Raw genomic sequence first — 13,307 nt, forward strand, 5'->3', positions numbered from 1 at the left:
CACCTGGGGTATATTTGTCTCAGTTATTCAAATTTGTAAATGTTTGTTAGGTTTTTGAACAGTTATGTCAGTGTGACTATCAGTGTCTTGGATTAAAAAATATTAACAAAAATGGCCTAAAAATGATGACCTTAAAGATACTCTGAGATAAATTCTTCCTGTTACCTCATGAGGTGTTTGAGCTTTAGAAGTGTAGTTTTAAGGAAGTCATCCCACAGAATTATCCTTATTAGTTGAGTTTATGAGCTCATACCATCTCCTACCTTTGAAAAAGATCAGAGTTTGAGTCCTGTCTTTGGAATTTACATCAAGAGCTTCTTGACTAATACATTTTTTCAACTATATTTGAATTTCTTGCTTACATATATTGTTTTCCTGTGTGTGTGTAATTTAAGATTCTGAACCCTTATAAAATGCCAACTGTTGCTACTTTGTTACATTTCTTAAAGTTTTATTAATACTAGCTAATATTTTCTGAGTACTTCTGTTGTGTCAAAAGCATCATAAAGCAAATTCACAATGTAAAGACAAGAATCTACATGGAAAACATATTGTGAAAAACAAAACAAAACAGGGTGGCTTGGCCCAGGGGAGCTTAAGAAGATCGTAAATCTCTTCAAATTATGTGCAACGTTTTAACGTTGTGCATTTTATTTAAAAGATCCCTAGTTTTCCTAAGATTTTTGATGCTTGATTACGAAAGTTAAGAACTAGGAATCTAGAGGCATAAAGAAACTTTATTATAATTATTTGGGATTTGGTACATGTTACTCATAGAAAGTGCTTTTTTATTCATTATATCTAAGTAGTATTCATATGTTTTTCCATTTTTAATAAAATAATTCCTTTTAATATCTTTTAGGAAGTTAATTACTGTTAGTATGAGTGCATTCGTTATTTTAGGATTTTAGCAATGTGTCACTAAAGAAAAACTCACCAGGGTCCATAGATAAGTAAATATGGATGCATGTTGCCTGAGCATATACCACTAGTTTAATAACAGAAGTAGTTCTGAAAATAGGCTAAACTTTGCTTTTGACTTCCTGTCCAGTATTCTTTCAGTTTCACTGATTATAATTGAAAAATGTTTTCTCATTTCAGTAAATCTCAGAATGAATGAAGAAATATTGATTTTGTATATTTTGTAGTTCTTCTCATTGGAATGAAAGATTCTACAAAATAAGACGGTTCTCATTTTCTACCTCATATATAAAGCAGCTACAATGTGTTTGCTAAGGAACTGCTATGTCTTTCTTAACCTTTTACAGTTAATGTATAATAGCAGGTTATAATTAAATTTGTCAAAGAAATTACATTTTCACTGTAATTGTATTTCTTCAAAATTTTAAAGCATTTATAAATTCTGTCCATGAAATTATAAAAACCCAATCTATAGAAAGTTTAAATTTTAAAATAAATACAATTTTTTAGCTGCTCTAAAAGCATTTCAAAGCTGCTTTGTAAACATTGTTCTATGAGACTTGCTTTCATAGAAAAGAACTTCAGAAAGATTTAAAAATGCAAATCTGATGTCAGCACAAGGTATTCGTTTTGTGTCGTGTCATTTGAAAATCTATAGGTTAATTTGTAGGGTTGCGTCTTAGTGTGGTTGTTGTTAGTACAAAGGCAGCACAGTACTTGACTTTCTTGTTTCCTTTAAGTGAGGAATTTGCATGAAACCTTGTTATGTTTCCAAGACCTTTTATAGATGGAGTCTCTTCCAGTAAGACACTTCTGTTTCTCCTCTTTGCCCTTTTTGGCTTTAGGACCTCTTCCTGATTTATTTCTAACTCCCATCTCTAGTTTTTATAGACTTTTATTGCACTCACGTAAGTTATCCTTTACCCTCCTATTACCACCATCTTATATTTTACATATTTGGTTTGTATATATTTGTGATTTTTCTCCTCTGATTTCATAGTTTTATATATTAGTATAATATGTCAGAATGCAAGTTTATCTAACCTTTATATCTGTACTGGTTAAATCCTCATTATAGTACCGTACCTAATTTTAGAAGCACCTCACGGAAGGACAGGGATATGGAAACTGTTAGAGAGTAGTGTACATGATTAGAGAGATAAAGCTTTGTTTGCTGCTGTATCCCCAGCTCCTTAAGACAGTGCTAGGGCACATGATAGGTGCTCAATAACTATTTATTGAATGAACAAAGAATACTAACTTATGAATCATAATTATTCAACTTTCAAAAAGAATGTCTCAGGGAAAAGCTGAGATTGGTATGTGGTTAACAATATGGAAAACATCAACAATTAGTTACATTCACCTTGGGGCTTTAAAATAATTAGGTTTTGGCAGTAAAGGTTTAAAGTAAATTCATTTTACACTTGTTTATCTCACTACCAGTGTATACACACGTGCGTGGGCATATGCGCGCGTACACAATTTAGTCACCAAATTCAATAGATTATTCTTTCTTGACCCCTTTGTTAGTCCTTTTCCTCTTAATTGGTTTCTTTACCTTCAGTTTCTTAACCCAGCACACTTGCAGTTAGAGTTAACTTTCTGAAACAAAGTTGATTGTGCCATCTTCAGCAGCTAACAGGATACACAGCCCTTTTGTATGGCATATAGTTTATAACCTGCAACTCCACAGATTTCACACCTTCCTCTGCTCTATCTATAACACATTGTTCATTGTTTTCCAAGCAGACCAGGTGACATTCTACCTTTATAACATTTTATATGCTGTTCCTTACACCTAAAATGCCTTTTTGTCACCAGCACTTTTTTTAAGAGGAAGATTTCAATTTTTTTTCCCTGAAGATGCTTCAGTCATTGACACTTGGATTTTAGGTACTTGCAGTTAAGCTTTTAAGGGCAAAATTAAGCCAGTTGACCCCCGCCAGCTATTTAAAGAAATGACTCAGTTCTATTAGGAACAGACTGTTTTCTTGGTGCCGAGTACTGTTCCATGCACTGAAGCATCTTCCCTCCTGGAAGGTGCTTACGCTGTATACTCTGCTACCAAAGTGTTTGCTCATTTCTACTTATGTTTTTGGGTTAGCACTTAGTGGCAAGAAAATGACCAATAGTAATTTCAATTTCTAATTATCAACAGGTAAAAGAACTTAAACATTCAAACAAACTAGAAATAACAGACATCAAACTGGAGGCAGCAAGAGCTAAGAGTGAGCTAGAAAGAGAAAGGAATAAAATTCAAAGTGAACTGGATGGTAATATATGATTTCCCATGCTTTTTACTGTTATTTTCACATATAAATTCAAATTACTAAAATAGATCAAACTGAATTTTTATTTCCAATTTTAAACTTAATTGAATTTTAATTTTAGAGTACATACGTATTGGTTTTATTTGTATGTTAAATGTTCATTCTGGGATCTAACTTTAAAAGAATCAGTCTTACGGTTATATCATAGTTACTTGATTAATACATAAATTAAGTGAAACTTTACAGATAGGATTTATAACTTAAAATATGTTTAGATCATGTGATTATTAGTCTCAGACCATTTAATATCTAAAGAATGTAAGGAAGATAGGTAGGTTCTAGGCCCAGTTTTTAAGTTTAAAAAAAATTTTTGTGTAGGTCCTAAAAAATTATTAGGCCAATTATTGGGCCTAGTTCAGCCTAAGCTTATTTTTAAGCTCCAATTTAGTCTTAGAATGTACTTTTCATCGATTTCTCATAAATTATATTATTTCTGACTTTTATTAAGTACTTAAATTAGCTGTCTGGGCCTGCAGCTGTCATCAAGTTGGTCTTTAGTTGAACTGGCCTCTAGTTTCAGTTTCAGACAGAGCTTATGATGAATGACTGTTTTCATTATTAATTTCTACTTGATATTGACTCATGGGTTTTCGTACAGTTAGGGAGCAGATTTTCTTTGGAACTTAGAGTTTGAAATCCAATTTTGCATTCTTTTTAAACTTTGAGCTAAATATGAATTTTTTTTAGTTATTCCATACACAGAATACTTATTTCATTAAAAGGAAAATTTGTGAATTCATGGACAAACTTGAAAATGTCCAATTTGTATTAGAAATCTAACAGTTCCGATAGGTTTTGAAAGGTTCTGTGATCTTATTCACTCTGCTTTCCAGCTAGCTTTATGATGGCTCTCTGGGGATTTAGGTTACAGAACCCTTTTAGAAGTAAAGTATTTAAACCTCTTTTGTTATTATCCAGGTTGATGTCCCCAGCTCTCAAGACCCAAATGAGTAAATGTAAATAACCTTTTATTAAAGTTTTTTTCTGTATGTGCTTAATAAAATGGCAAATTAAGTCTGAGTAGTAGTCTTTTTCGTTAAGAAAAGTTTATAAACAAAGTAAAGATCTTTGAGATATGTATCTGGAGAGACTTTCTATATTCTTTTGTCTTATCAGCTTATGAATATTTGCTGTTAGTTGCAATTTTTCTGCTTAATAACATTGAATATAGTATAGTTTTCTCCTTTAAAAAAAATACTAGGATTACAGTCAGACAATGAAATTCTCAAATCAGCTGTTGAACACCACAAAGTGCTCTTAGTAGAAAAGGACCGTGAATTAATACGTAAAGTACAAGCTGCCAAAGAAGAAGGTTATCAAAAACTTGTGGTATTACAAGATGAAAAGTAAGTACTTAATTACCTTATTTTGTGTTAAATCTCCTTGCAAATGAAAACATTTTGCTGTGTATCATCCTTATTGTAGTTCTTGTAATGTAATTATCATCTGTTGTTTTAGGCTAGAACTTGAGAACAGATTAACGGATTTAGAGAAAATGAAAGTGGAACATGATGTCTGGAGGCAGTCTGAAAAGGATCAGTGTGAAGAGAAGTTGCGAGCTTCACAGATGGCAGAAGAGTCGGCCAGAAGGGAACTTCAGAGTATTAGGTTATATATGCGTATATTTTTTTAAACTTCTTTTTGAAATAATTTCAAAACATTGTAAAACTAGTACATATATTCCCATATAATCTTCACCCAGATCTCCATATTTGAATTAGTTTGATACCTTTGTTGAAATCAGTTGGCCGTATGTGTGTGTGTCTGTTTCTGGACTCTGTTCTGTTCCATTGATCTGTGTGTCTATCTTGACACCAATATCACACTCGCTTGGCTACTGTAGCTTCATAGTGAGTTTGATTCAGGTAATGCAAGTCTTCTACCTTATTCTTTTTTGGCAAGATTGTTTTGGCTCTTCTAGGCCCTTTGCCTTTCCACATAAATTTTAAAATCAGCTTATCACCCTTTTCAAAAAGGCTGAAGATTTTGATTAGGATTGCACTGAATCTGTAGCTCAATTTGAGAAGAGTTGTCATCTTAACAGTATTGAGTCTATCCAATCCATGAAAGTGGCCTGTCTCTCCAATTTCTGTCATAAGAGTTTTGTAGTGTTCATTGTATATGTCATGCTCATATTGTGTTACGTTATAATTCTAAGCATTTTTATGTGATTATAAATGGAGTTATTTTTTTAAATTTTACTTTCTAATTGTTTATTGCTGACATATAGAAATATAGTTGATTTTTAAGTATTGACCTTGAATTCTGTGACCTTACTGAAGTCATGTATTTTGTACTAGCTGCTTTGTGGGTTCTTAGTTTTCTAACATCATGTTTTATACCTTGTACTTTGTTTTAGTTTACTTGTTCATTTTGGGTTTTTTTAATGTTTGTTTATTTATTTATTTATTTATTTATTGGCTGCATTGGGTCTTCGTTGCTGTGCACGGGCTTTCTCTAGTTGTGGCGAGTGGGGGCTACTCTTTGTTGTGGGCTTCTCATTGCAGTGGCTTCTCTTGTTGCGGAGCATGGGCACAAGGTGTGGGGGCTTCAGTAGTTGTGGCACTTGGGCTCAGTAGTTGTGACTCGCGGGCTCTATTGCACAGGCTCAGTAGTTGTGGCACACAGGCTTAGTTGCTCCGAGGCATATGGGATCTTCCCAGACAAGGGATGGAACCTGTGTCCCCTGCATTGGCAGGCAGATTCTTAACCACTGTGCCACCAGGCAAGTCCCGATTTTGGTTTTGTTTTGTTTTTTTTAAATAAATTTATTTATTTATTTATTTATTTATTTTATTGGCTGTGTTGGGTCTTTTTTGCTGTGCGCAGGCTTTCTTTTTAGTTGCGGTAAGTGGGGGCTACTCTTTGTTGTGGTGCGCGGGCTCCTCATTGCTGTGGCTTCTCTTGTTGTGCACCACAGGCTCTAGGCACGTGGGCTTCAGTAGTTGCAGCACATGGGCTCAGTAGTTGTGGCTCACGGGCTCTAAAGCGCAGGCTCAGTAGTTGTGGTGCATGGGCTTAGTTGCTCCACGGCATGTGGGATCTTCCTGGAGCAGGGATCGAACCCGTGTCCCCTGCATTGGCAGGTGGATTCGCAACCACTGCAACCACCTAGGAAGCCCTTGGTTATTTTTTGAATTGGGAATTTAATTCAACTAATGTTCATCCTTTCATTTTTATTGGTAAAAGTGTTGTGCTGAGAATTTTCTTATCACTGCTTTAAATATATCATATAGATTATAATATACAGTGTTTTAATTATCATTATTTTTTAGAAATTCCATAATTTCAATCTGCAGCTTCCTTTTCACCCAAGAATTAATAGAAGGTATAGTTGTTTAATAGAAGGTGAAGTAATCGTTTTCTAGGGCTACCATAACAAAAATACCATAGATGGGGTAGTTTAAACAACAGAAATTAATTTTCTTACAGTTCTGGAGGCTAGAAGTCTCAGATCTCAATGTGTTAGCAGATGTGGTTTCTCCTGAGGCCTCTCTCCTTGGCTTGCAGATTGGTTACCTTCTTACTGTGTCCTCACAGGGCCTTTCCTCTGTGCACTTGTATCCCTGGTACCTCTCTCTCTTCTTATAAGGACAGCAGTCATAGGATTAGGACCCACCCATATAACCTCATTTAACCTTTGTTACCTCTTTAAAGGCCCTGTCTCCAAATACAATCACAAGTAAGTGATTGAAGCTTTTTGAATTTCCAGGTGTTATGGCTTTTTTGTTTACTTCATTGTTAAATTTTAGTTTTATTGCATTGTGATCAGAGAGTTTTGACTCTGTTATTTCTGCCTTATGGAACACACTAATGTTTCCTTTGTGACCTGATGTATCAAGGCCAGGACTAGGGTAAAGCCAGTGAGGCACCCAGGGTGCAAAATTTAAGGAGGTACTCACTCTTACGTGTTGACATTGGACTTGCAGGAAACCTAGAGTGAGTCTCCTTAGATTTTTCACCCTGGGCACCTCACTTACCTCATCCCAGTCTCAGACCTGTAATACATGATCGATTTTTGTGATTGTTACATAAGGACTAGTAAAAAAAGTGCTCAATTAGAAAGTGTAAAGTTTGGTATATACATCCGTAAGATCTACCTTATTAACTATGATGTTTAGGTCTTCTGTGTACTTTTATTTTTTTGTCCACTTCATTTGTCTTGTACAAAGAGTGATATATTAAAGTCTCCTATTATTACTTTACTGTGTTTCTATCTATGACTCCTTTACATTTCTTGTAATTTTTTGCTACCTAGGTGATTGCTATATTATTTGTTGTATAGATAATCATGACAGTTGTACTTTAATTATGAATTGTGGCTTTTAGCATTTAAAAGCACTTTTTTTGTGTCATTTAATTTTTTTTGCTTGAATTCCATCTTGTTTGATATTATTATTACTCCTGTTTTCTTTTTTCTTTTTTTTTTTAACAGTTGACTTTTTTTTTTCCATAGATTTCTGATGGCTGTTGCTATAGATTTTTTTAGGTGCATTTATATTCATGGTCACGTTATTTTTCCTTTAACATGTTATCTTGAATTTTATATGGGCTGATATTAACATTGCTAATATTACTTTCTTTTTAGTCATATTTCTGGTATATCTTTTCACTTTATTTTCAGCCTTCTCTTTTGTTTTATTTTAATGTGTCCCTTATAGGAAAAATATTACAATACCTTTTAAAAATACAATTTGATAATTTCTTGAGCAGAATGTTAACTCATTTGTATTCTTGTAATTACTTTACCATTAAGATTTATCTTTTTTTCATGTTTTTTAATTACTACACTTTTTTTTTTGAAGTTTCAAAAACTTTTATTAGTTTTATAGTTTACTGACTACTTTCACACCATTATCTCTCTTTTTTTTTTTAATTATTTTTTTGGGGGGGTACACCAAGTTCAATCATCTGTTTTTATACACATATCCCCGTATTCACTCCCTCCCTCGACTCCCCCCCTCACCCTCCCTAGAGTCCCCCCTACCCTCCCCCTCCCAGTGCTCTAAGGCATCTTCCATCCTCGAGCTGGACTCCCCTTGTTATACAACAACTTCCCACTGGCTATCTATTTTACAGTTGGTAGTATATATATGTCTGTGCTACTGAGCATGGTCTTATCTCCTTCTTGTTCTCACCTATCTTTCTGGGTTGATATTTTTAGGATGAATATATATATACAAACACATTCTTGTTATTTAGATCACAAACATTTTACTGTTACTTCCTCGTTCTTATATTTTGTATTGATTTTATAGTTTTATTTATTATCTGACTAGTGTACTTTTTTTTAAGAACTTTTATTGATACATTTGACATACAATAAACTGCATATATTTAAAGTGTACAACTTGATATTTTTTTTCTTATTAGTAATGTATATATGGCAATCCCAATCTCCCAATTCATCCCACGCCAACCCCCCCCCCCCCCGCCCCGGCTTTCCCCCCTTGGTGTCCATGTTTGTTCTCTATATCTGTATCTCTATTTCTGCCTTTCAAACCGGTTGATCTGTACCATTTTTCTATATTCTGCATATATGCATTAATATACGATATTTGTTTTGCTCTTTCTGACTTACTTCACTCTGTGTGACAGTCTCTAGGTCCATCCATGTCTCTACAAATGTCCCAATTTCATTCCTTTTTACAGCTGAGTAATATGCCATTGTATATATGTACCACATCTTCTTTATCCATTCATCTGTTGATGGACATTTAGGTTGCTTCCATGACCTGGCTATTGTAAATAGTGCTGCAGTGAATATTGGGGTGCATGTGTCTTTTCGAATTATGGTTTTCTCTGGGTATATGCCCAGTAGTGGGATTGCTGAGGCATATGGTAGTTCTATTCTTAGTTTTGCAAGGAACCTCCATGCTGTTCTCCATAGTGGCTGTATCAATTTACACTCCCACCAACAGTGCAAGAGCATTCCCTTTTCTCCACACCCTCTCCAGCATTTACTGTTTGTAGACTTTCTGATGATGCCCATTCTAACCAGTGTGAGGTGATACTTATTGTAGTTTTGATTTGCATTTCTCTAATAATTAGTGATGTTGAGCAGCTTTTCATGTGCCTCTTGGCCATCCGTATGTCGTCTTTGGAGAAATGCCTATTTAGGTCTTTTTTTGGATTGGGTTGGTTTTTTTGATATTGAGCTGGATGAACTGTTTGTATATTTTGGAGATTAATCCTTTGTTGATTCGTTTGCAAATATTTTCTCCCATTCTGAGGGTTGTCTTTTTGTCTTGTTTATAGTTTCCTATGCTGTGCAAAAGCTTTTAAGTTTCATGAGGTCACTTATTTTTGGTTTTATTTCCATTACTCTAGGAGGTGGGCTTGACTAGTGTACTTCTTGAAAGTGTTTTCCAAAAGTCTTTTTGCCCTAAAACTTCTGAGTTTTTATGTCTAAGAAAAATTTTATTTCACACACATACTTAAAGGATATTTTATTGGTTATAATTGTCTGGGTTCAAAATTCCTAACCTTTAACACCTCAGATGTTTTTTTGCACCCAGTGTTGTTGAAAACCTTGATTTTTGGTCTTTTGTAGCCTTTTCCTTTTTTTTTTTTTTTTTTTTTAATTTACTCCTGTTTTCTTATTGCTTCCGTTTGCCTGGTGTACTTTTGTTCATCCCCTTATTGTTAGTCTTTCTTTTTAAATGTGTCTTTTATGTGTAGCATATAGTTGGGTGTTGCTTTGGATCCAAATTAGACATCTTTTTGTTTTAGTGGATGAATTAGGTCTCTTGACATTCATTGAGCTCAGGCTCACTGCAGAGGCTTCCAGGCTGGAGCATAAGAGGTCACTTGCTGAAATTTAGAATTCTTTTCCTCTTTTTACTTAGAGATGTTTTGAAGTTTGGGTGTTTTCTGTCTTCCATTTATGTAAAAGATGTGGTTTTGTGTGGCTTTATTTGATCTGTTTTCCTGTATTGTTTTGCAGGATATATATATAACATAGAACTAGGAAATTGCTATTATCTTTAGCTACCTGGAAGTACCCTGTATCTGCTTTTTTAAATTCTAAAATATTAATGACTTTCTAATTATATATGTTACAGTTGATTTGTTAAAAATTATGTTCATTAAGCTGTAGGTTATGTTTTGGGACAAGGTTTTTGATTTTCATTACTCAGGCAAGAACCACCTCAGGCACAGATACATGTATTATTTACAAATGTCAGGTGTTATGAGCTATTAATTTAAATGTTAGCTACTACAATTCTAGAATCATAAATCTGTTGTGGATTTTGAGAGCCAGTTTTGTCCTACTCTTTGCTTTTAGGTGGGTACATTTTTTTAGTGGTTCAGGACAGGTTAGGGTTTGTTTGTTTTTTTAAATCTCTTCTTCATAGTCTCCAGAAAGGGGAGAGAGAGACCCCCCCCCCAATACTACTCTAATGTTTTATGCTATTATGGTCCCACAGTTTGGCAAATTGGAATCTTTCCTCTTAGAATTTAAACCTGTTTCCCCTGGTTTGGGTTCCTGTTGCCATAGTGATAAAATGTTCAGCAATCATTACTTGAAGACAATAATGAACTTGACCCTTACATTTTTTTGTGGGTTTTTTTTGCTACATAAAACAGCTTTTATTCTTGTATCTTTTTAAAAATATAAATCATTTTCTATTCCTTTAGCCACTTCGATAATTTTTGATTCCTCTTCAGGTTCTCCAGACCATTTATAATGTGTAATTGACCCGAACTTATTTTAAAATAAGGACATAGTAACCAACATAAAATTTAGCAGGAATAATTTGCAAAATATGCATGATTTTGTTTTTTAATGGTCTACAGTTGTGTTTTTTTCCCATGGCTGTTCTGATTTTCTTTATACGTCTAGCTACATCAGCCAGGTTTCTTTTGATCAGTTATTAAAATAATCATAATTACAGCTTGTCTTATTTACAGTTTGTGATAGGTCAGAAAGAGACTACCTGTGGAAAAAAAGGTTTTGCTAAGGATATGAAAAGTCTAAAGCATATAAAGCAGAAGTATCCATTTATTTACAAACAACAGATATCTGTAATAAGTAGGATTAATCACTGCTTTGGCAGATGCTTTAAATTATTAATTATGTACCAGTCTGTCTTCATTAAAGTGGTTTCTTCACCACTTTAATGAGGCCTAAATAATAAAATGATTATTCTAATAGTATTCCGTATTTCAAAAGCCTGCCCCCCACAATGAGTTTGTAAAATTTGTAAAGTTACCTGTAAATTAAAAACATGTTAAAATTTTAACAAGATTTTAAATAAGATAAAGTAGTAGTCAACTTTTGGTTATGACAGTAACGCAATTCCAGCTAACTCAGGCAAAAAAAAAGGGACTTTACTGGCTGACAGAAATGGTGGAAAGGACAGGGATTGTGCTGGTCTCATGGACACGTGGACCTAGGAACTCAGATGTGCCAGATGAGAGTGGCTTCTTCCCTCCTTTCATCTCCCTCCTCTCTTCTGACTCCTGTATCTGCTTCTCTCCTACTGTTTTCTCTGTGAGGACAAGACTATTTTGAGATCAAAGAAGACAGAGTTCTTACTTGATGATTCAAGTTAGGAAATCTAGAAGGGCTTTGTGTCTGGTTCACACGCCCATCTCTGGGCCCATCACTATGGCCAGGGGGCTAGGGCACTCTGACTCCGCCCAGGTTTTAAGCGTATTTCTCAGTGTGTAGGGGGTGGGGGTGTAGGGTGAGGAGGGGAGTTGGAGAGGGAGAGGCAGTAATGTGCAGTTTGTTACCAGAAGTGGGAAGAGGTGTATTGGAGAAATAGCAGCAGTAACTAACTGAGGGAAAGGGAACTTGATCATTTAATATTTCACATTGTTTAAAGCCAGAGTTCTCTTTTCCACCTGTAGCTTTCTCATTTTTTCTTAAGGTTTTAGGAACATGTTTAAAAACTGTTACTTAATATATCTTACTTTCTACTTATTATACTCCATCTTGAGGTGAGTTATCTACATACACATCATCTTAGTAGGGAGCAGGAGGCTTACACTTAGCCTGTTGAACAAGTTCTCTTACGAAATTTGAACAAAGTAAATGATGGAAAAATATGTGGCAGCATTTGACAGACTAGACAGTTCGTGTGGCATGTCCTTACTCGTGATTCTGGCCAATTTGTCTAGCCTGGTTCTGGCTCTCTGGTTCCCTGTTGATTCATTGAGTCTCTTTTATCTTCCCAGGAAGGTCCCTTTTTGCTAATAATGACCAGAGTCGATTTCCAGCACTCACGGCAAGAACTTGGCTTTCAGTGGGTTGATATAAAAACTGCCTTTCTCAAGAAACTTGTTCTAAGGATCTTTGACAATAGAGAAATCTCAAATACAGCTTCTCTTGCTTTCCCTATCTATTATTTCCCCTTGGTAATTGAGACTGACATCTAATGAAGCCAAGAGATTACACTAGAACTTTGGTGTCTGATATTACTAAGCCACATAGAGCTATTTAAATCTAATTTTAAATTAATTAAAATTTTTAAAAAACTAAAAGTTCAGTTCCTCAGTCACCCTAACCACGTTTTAAATGTACAACAGCTGGGCTTCCCTGGTGGCGCAGTGGTTAAGAATCACCTGTCAATGCAGGGGACACGGGTTCGATCCCTGGTCCAGGAAGATCCCACATGCCGTGGGGCAACTAAGCCCATGCACCACAACTATTGAGCCTGCTCTCTAGAGCCCACGAGCCACAACTACTGAGTCCGTGTGCCGCATACCTAGAGCCCATGCTCCACAACAAGAGAAGGCACCGCAATAAGAAGCCCACACACTGCAGTGAAGAGTAGCCACCTCTCTCTCTGAAACGAAAAGTAGCTCCAACTCTCCTCAACTACAGAAAGCCCACATGCAGCAATGAAGACCCAATGCAGCCAATAAAAAAAAAAGAAAGTACAATAGCTACATGTCGCTGGGAGCTATCATATTGGATGGTGCAAATTATAGGACATTTTCATCATTAAAGAAAACTCAATCAGACAGTGCTGTTGGGCTGTAAGTTCCTTAAAAATAAGGATTCTGTCTGTTATTTCCTGGTGTATCTGCAACACTTAGCAC

The 13,307-nt window shown here is 35.1% G+C and overlaps 1 protein-coding gene across 8 annotated transcripts in view; it reads left to right on the plus strand.

The window, feature by feature from the left end:
* CEP83 (centrosomal protein 83) overlaps nucleotides 1-13,307 on the plus strand; it is a 107,919-nt gene that overhangs the window by 67,400 nt on the left and 27,212 nt on the right. For 7 of the 8 annotated variants that reach the window (XR_009054661.1, XR_009054662.1, XM_057741501.1 and 4 more), the window contains 3 exons: nucleotides 3,083-3,197; nucleotides 4,456-4,600; nucleotides 4,713-4,862. Coding sequence is in view for 5 of the 8 variants with exons in the window: in XM_057741501.1 (XP_057597484.1) it covers nucleotides 3,083-3,197; nucleotides 4,456-4,600; nucleotides 4,713-4,862 (410 nt within the window). In the remaining 3 variants the exon portion in view is untranslated. Of the gene's footprint in view, nucleotides 1-3,082; nucleotides 4,211-4,455; nucleotides 4,601-4,712; nucleotides 4,863-13,307 lie in introns of those variants that run through there. The other variant, XR_009054663.1, reaches the window with a different exon arrangement.

Source organism: Hippopotamus amphibius, chromosome 7 (genome assembly GCF_030028045.1).
Source record: "Hippopotamus amphibius kiboko isolate mHipAmp2 chromosome 7, mHipAmp2.hap2, whole genome shotgun sequence".
Lineage (NCBI taxonomy): Eukaryota > Metazoa > Chordata > Mammalia > Artiodactyla > Hippopotamidae > Hippopotamus > Hippopotamus amphibius.